Source organism: Equus quagga, chromosome 13, assembly GCF_021613505.1.
Source record: "Equus quagga isolate Etosha38 chromosome 13, UCLA_HA_Equagga_1.0, whole genome shotgun sequence".
Taxonomy (NCBI): Eukaryota; Metazoa; Chordata; class Mammalia; order Perissodactyla; family Equidae; genus Equus; species Equus quagga.
This window is the reverse complement of record NC_060279.1, coordinates 62173396-62179622: the sequence shown is the minus strand read 5'-3', so window position 1 is coordinate 62179622 and position 6227 is coordinate 62173396. Positions and strand designations below refer to the sequence as shown.

The window sequence follows — 6227 nt, the reverse complement described above, 5'->3', positions numbered from 1 at the left end:
GAACTCTGCATTGCTCTGCTTGTGGTGCATCTGAAAACTCCCTTGCTCTGAACTGTCCTCCTCCCCCACTAAGAAGCTAAAACACTGGATAGGTGTGTGCACATAACCTCCAGATACCAGAAAATCCTGGCCAGAGTCTGGCTCTCACCGTTCCTGAGAGTGCTGCTAAGAGGTTCCAGTGAGCCAAAGCAAAAACACTACAAGTCCCTTCAGCGAACAGGAGATAAAAGGATACACTAAAGACCATGGCCTGAGCCTGGGAAAGCCTTCACTCCTAATGAAGGAGCGTGGGGACACGTGAAAGACTGGCCCGATAGCTGCCCGCTAAGGGCTTCAGTCCTAGCTGGCCTGGAAGGGCACTAGCTGTGCTTCCACCACCTTATGACTAGCCAGAACTAACTGCAGGAAGGCAAAGATCCAGTCCCTTCCCCAGAGATCTAGTCCCTTCTCCAACCAGCCACCTATACAACCTGTGCTCCACCCCTCCTCCCCACCAAAGACTTGTTTGTTTCTCAAGTCAGTGCCAAGGAGCTAGGAGGAGAGCAGAAACTAGAGGAACATTTTAGAGTCATTCCATTTCACAGCCACAGGGAAAGTCCCCAGGCAAGTGGCATTTTCCATAAGTAACAGAGAAGGAGTCATGTTTTATGAAGCCCAAGAAGTGTCCATTTTTGTTCCATAGTAAACAGGGCTAGCTTTAAAGGCATTTGCCTCTCCCCATTGGCTTTGAGCTAAATTACTTGGAGCTATAGATAAAAATGAACCTCACTCCTACATTATCCAATCTAAAGAAAGATGGAAACAATCAAGAGAATGAGCCAAGGAGTCTCAAATCCCAACTCCTACTCCTTAAAGCCCTCTATGGATCCAGCTCCTTCACAGTGAAAGCATAGCAAGTCCAAAGGTATCTGTATAAGAGTCCTTGTACTTGCAGGAGCCATGGCTGGCTCCAGCTATGGTTTTCACTGATTTAAGTAACTGCATGCCCATGTGTGCCAGACACTGTACTAGTCCCAAAGGCTATAATGGTGAGCAAAATTTAACCCCAGCTGAAAACTCAGGAGGAATTAAAAACCTTCAGAGAAGTAGGCTGACACAATTCAGTCTAGTTCTCAGTTGCTCCTCCCTGCTGAAAGGACACCAGGAGCTAACCCATGGACAAACTGGGACCATTTGGTGCAGTTTCCAAAGTCTTTGGGTGAGCTGGTCTAGGAACTCTGTGAGGACCTTATGAGGCCAGGATCCATGTGCTTAGGGCCCCTTCATGGAGAAACCTGGTCACTGAAGCATCTCTACTCTCAGGGTCAGCCTGGTCCTTGAGACCTAAGGCCAAGGCCTATTTCCCCATGTTTCAGGGACGCTTAGCTGAATCCTTATGAAAATAAAATGGCGAAACCCAAATAAAAACCTTACTTTCTGTTTAATTCGTTTTGCCAAACAAACACAGTGAAAACTTTAGTCTGACTAATTGTACAGAAAATAGAATTTGTAACCAGTAGCAAACAAAACAGGATAAACCTAAGTCCCTGGCAAGCTGGATCTCCATCAGCAGGTCACCTAGATCCCTTAGTAGATGGCCTCTTGGGGAGGGAGGTCCTAGGAGACAGAGACATAGATCTGCCAGTCCCCATCAGAATCACAGGCTGCACCTGGGAAGGAAAAGCATGAATAGGAGAACTGATGTTACTTGGAGCTCTTATCACTACGCACAGAAGAGTTGTCTCTGATTGCTGGCCAACCTCAAGGTGTTGTCTTCCCAAACCCACAGTCCTTGGGCATCCCACCTGCATCCTTAGGGGGTAAGTTTCAAGTTCAGTGGTTCTGAAGCCTCTGCTTAACCAGAACCTGCAACATAAACTGGGGGTGCGGTTGAGGGATAGACAAAGTCATAATTGCTGGTATCACCAGTGCAGAGTCTGAGGTCCCAGACTTCAAGATCTTGCTTCAGGAGGAAACAAGAGAGGGTGCCAGGTAACCAGCAAAAGAGTCCAGCTGCCCTAAGCCTCAGTACTATCCACCAATGCCCCTGGAGTATGGGGGAGTTCAACAGCAGCAGCCTGAGATCCTCTAAGGCTGGCAGGGGTCCGGGGGTCCCACAGGCCGCAGGGGGACCCGTTCACATTCCGTGCTTCTTGCGGATGACAGCCATGGCCAGCAGCCGATCCTTCTCGCGGAGTTCTTCGCGTAGCTTGGCCTCGGTGAGACGCAGGTGGCGGATGCTGCCCTTCATCTCCTTCATCTTCACCTCCATCAGCGCCAGGATGTCCCGTTGCTCATTCAGCTTGCGCAGGAGCTCCTCCTCTGTGGTGCCTGACGACAATGAGTACGAGTGGTCGGAACCAGTATCGGGGAAGCCCTCTTCTCCCACCACCACCAACTGGGGGCCCATAGGGCATTCGGCGGCCTCCAACCCTGCCGTAGCAGCCTCCAACTCCGACGCGGCAGCTGCGGCGGCTGCGCCCTCTGCGGCCGCGAACTCCACTTGCACCGTCAGGTCGATGGGTTTCACGTCTTCTCCAGTGGGAGTGGTGGGCGCCGGCGGCACGGATCCTGGAGGCTGGCTACTGTCTACAGCGGCTTGAAGGGTGAGGAGCACAGCCGCAGAGGCAGACACCAGGTTCGGCTGCAGCTGGGCGGTCTGGGCAGTGGAGGCGGACGGCGACGACTGCTGCTGCTGCTGCGGCTGCGGCTGCTGCTGCTGCTGCTGCTGTTGTTGTTGTTGTTGTTGCTGCTGCTGCTGCTGCTGCTGCCTGCGGCGGGCGGCTGCGGCCCCCGCGGGTCTGCGTGCTACTTTGCGCTCGTTGACGCCGCGCAGCGGGAAGATGGTGGGGACGCGCACCGTGTAGGTCTTGCGGCCGCCCTGGAAGTGTACGCTGCAGAGACGGTGGCCCGTGGTGGGCTGGAAGGTGGAGAAGCACCCACTGACGCCGGCACGGGACACGTTCTTGAGCCAAAGGCGCCGCAGCTCAGCGTCCTTGGGAAACGTGTAGAAGTGCAGCGCCTTGTCCCGGTGCGAATTGTTGTAGCAGCCCGGCACGCAGCACGTAAACCCAGGCATGGCTGCGCCGCGCGGCCCGGCCCGGCCCACCGGCCTCCTGAGCCCTTCGACGGCCCAGTCGGCCTGCCGCCGCCCGCCCCTCGACGGGCGGCGCCGCGCGAGGCCTTCAGCGGCCTCCCACTACTGCCACCCGGCGCGGCCGGCCTGGCCCTGCGCCCCGTGCCCAGAATACGCTTCCCGCCGGCCCGCGCTGCGCTGCCCGCCCGGCCGCCCGCCTGCGCTCGGGAGTCGGCCCCGGGGACGCCGCGAAGGACCGCCTGGAAAGGAGGACTACGCCCCCCACAATGCACCGCGCTAGAAGACGCTCACTTCCGGAGCGGGGGTGTGCTTATTCCGGCCGTTTTCCAGGGCACTGCGACGGCCAACGCAGAGCAGATTCTTCTTCCCACCTGGCTCATCCCCGGCGAAAGAGAGAGATGTAATCGGCTGGAACGCTGTCGCCCGGACCGTCCTTCACAAGGACCTGGAATCCTGATTGGGATGAGGCGGGGCGCGCCTCTCCACTGCGCAAGCGCCCTGGGCATGTGCCTACGGAAACTACAAGTCCCGCAATGCCTTGCCTTGAACTGGGCGGCTGCGGCTTGGAGCGCCCCCTAAGGGAGAGTTCGGGTTACTGCTGACCAGGATTTGGGCGAGGTAGTGCGGCCTGTCAGAAGCGGTCCGCCAACCCTCTGCGGCTGTTAGTTGACTGCATTCCTGCGAGGGTTGCGAGGGTCGCGAGGGTCGGGTGGGGAACCCCCCCCTCAGCGCCCTGAAACACCTCAGGAGACCCCTTCTCTGCCTTGGGGACGCTTCCGCGACTCAGCGGCTGCTTGCGTTGACTCACTTATTGATCTAAACATACATAGTCACCAGTAGGCGCCTACTGTGTGCTGGGCACATTGTAAGGAGCTGGGAACCTTGCAAGAGACAGATCGACCTGGCCTGACTACCTAGAGGGATGGAGGTCCGACTTTTGGATAATAGATGTGAATGCATGTGAATGCCTGTCTCATTACAGAAATAAACTTCCAAAGGAATGAACAGGACACAGGAGAAAATGGGAGATGGAGGCCCAGGAAGAAGAAACAACGAAAAGCTTACATAGGGAGGAGTAGCCGGTTCTTAGCCCCGAGAACGGTACCTCCTCCAGGGAGGGGACCCTGGAGGCAGTAAAGAGCTAGGCTCCGCCCTTAAAGAGCCTGGAAGGGTGCGGCAGAAGCCCGAAAGATCCAAACTGGGTCGAATTAAAAGATTTGGAATTTTCTTCTGCACTCGTCTGGGAGCTGTTAAAGGGTGCTAAAGGAGAGGATGGACAGGATTTGTATTTTAACAAGACAGCTCCCCACGCCATTGACGTCTATGGGGAAAATGTTCTAAAGGTCAAGAGAGGCTGTGGGAGTCGTCCAAGGGAATTACCTGCAAGCTAGCCCTCCTTTGCTGAGTACCCCCTTTCTCCCACTTTTTTTTTTCTTTCTTCTTCTTCTTTTATTTTTTTTGAGGAAGATTAGCTCTGAGCTAACATCTGCCAATCCTCCTCTTTTTGCTGAGGAAGACTGGCCCTGAGCTAACATCCATGCCCATCTTCCTCTACTTTATATGTGGGACGCCTATGATAGCATGGCTTGCCAAGCAGTGCCATGTCTACACGGGGGCTCTGAATCAGCAAAGCTGGGGCAGCTAAGGCAGAACGTGTACAATTAACCGCTGCGCCACCACCCGGCCCCTCTTCCACTTTTTCTTGCCCTTCGTCCCTCTTTCTGCAAACTCTCCCTCTCATTTTTTTCCCTGCTGATTACTGACCACGGGTATGAAATCAAAGCCTAGTATATATTACTTCTAATTATTTGATATAAAAACAAAAATAGGGGTGGCCTGGTGGCACAGCGGTTAAGTTCGCACGTTCCACTTAGGCTGCCCTGGTTCATGGGTTCGGATCCTGGGGGCGGACATAGCACCATTTGTCAAGTCATGCTGTGGTAGGCGTCCCACATATAAAGTAGAGGAAGATGGTCACGGATATTAGCTCAGGGCCAGTCTTCCTCAGCAAAAAGAGAAGGAGGATTGGCAGCAGATGCTAGCTTTGGGCTAAACTTCCTAAAGAAAAACCCCAAAAAACAAAAATAGATCGAGCTATTTAAAAACGTGGAAGTGGGGCCGGCCCAGTGGCACAGTGGTTACGTGCACACGTTCTGCTTCGGCGGCCCGGTTCGCTGTTTCAGATCCCAGGTGTGGACATCGCACTGCTTGGCACACCATGCATGGTAGGTGTTCCACATGTAAAGTAGAGGAAAATGGGCCCAGATGTTAGCTCAGGGCCAGTCTTCCTCAGCGAAAAGAGGAGGATCGGCAGCAGTTAGCTCAGGGCTAATCTTCCTCAAAATAAAATAAAATAAAAACGTGAAAGAAAAAATAACACTCCAAGTTAACTGTTACTTTTTTTTTTTAGTTTGTTGTTTATTATACAAGGGACTCATACTTAAAATATTTTAGAAAAATACAGGACAATGGAAAAAAAGAACTATTTTTCTGGTCTCAACACCCAGACATTACCATTGCATTTCTGTTTACAACCAATGTGATCCTTGGTATTTGTGTGGGTTTCTCAGACCCATAACAGGAGAAACTCCCATTTCTCCTGGTCTGTGCAGCTGGGGTCCAAAGCTTGAAGCCCTTCAAATTCAGAAATGCATTCTCTAGTATGTGTAGCCAGTGGTGAAACATGTGCATTCATTTGGGTGAATCATTTATGCTACAGTAAAAACATGAATACACATTTTCTTATATGTTTAAATGTTTATAAAGTGTGTGCAGTACAGCAAAAGATCATTATATCTGTTATTATGTATTTTCATTGTCATACAGTTACTGATACGGTTCTATTCCTGTCTCAAGACCTACCTTGCTCAAAAAATGTTAGTGAGAGGTCAACTTGACATAATTTCTTTATGTACAAAACATTGCAGATTATAATTGATAGAACTCTACCTTCCAGTACAGAAAATCTCCTCTAATCTATACTTAATCTTCTACACTCAAGACAAATCTAGGGGGCCGCCCCTGTGGCCCAGTGGTTAAGTTCGTGCGCTCTACTTCAGTGACCCAGGATTTCACCAGTTCGGAGGCTGGGCAGGGACATAGCACCACTCATCAGGCCATGCTGAGGCAGCCTCCCACATAGCACAACCAG

At 52.4% G+C, this 6227-nt stretch overlaps 1 protein-coding gene across 1 annotated transcript; it reads right to left on the bottom strand.

The window, feature by feature from the left end:
* Positions 1–1401: 1401 nt before the first annotated feature.
* THAP11 (THAP domain containing 11) lies at positions 1402–3455 on the bottom strand. The gene has a single exon (XM_046681694.1). The coding sequence runs from the start codon at positions 3056–3058 to the stop codon at positions 2117–2119; it is 942 nt and encodes a 313-aa protein (XP_046537650.1). The 5' UTR covers positions 3059–3455; the 3' UTR covers positions 1402–2116.
* Positions 3456–6227: the final 2772 nt, after the last annotated feature.

What these genes read in the sequence shown, in the direction of transcription:
- THAP11 (XM_046681694.1), bottom strand. Translation starts at nt 3,058, where the DNA reads ATGCCTGGGTTTACGTGCTGCGTGCCGGGCTGCTACAACAATTCGCAC.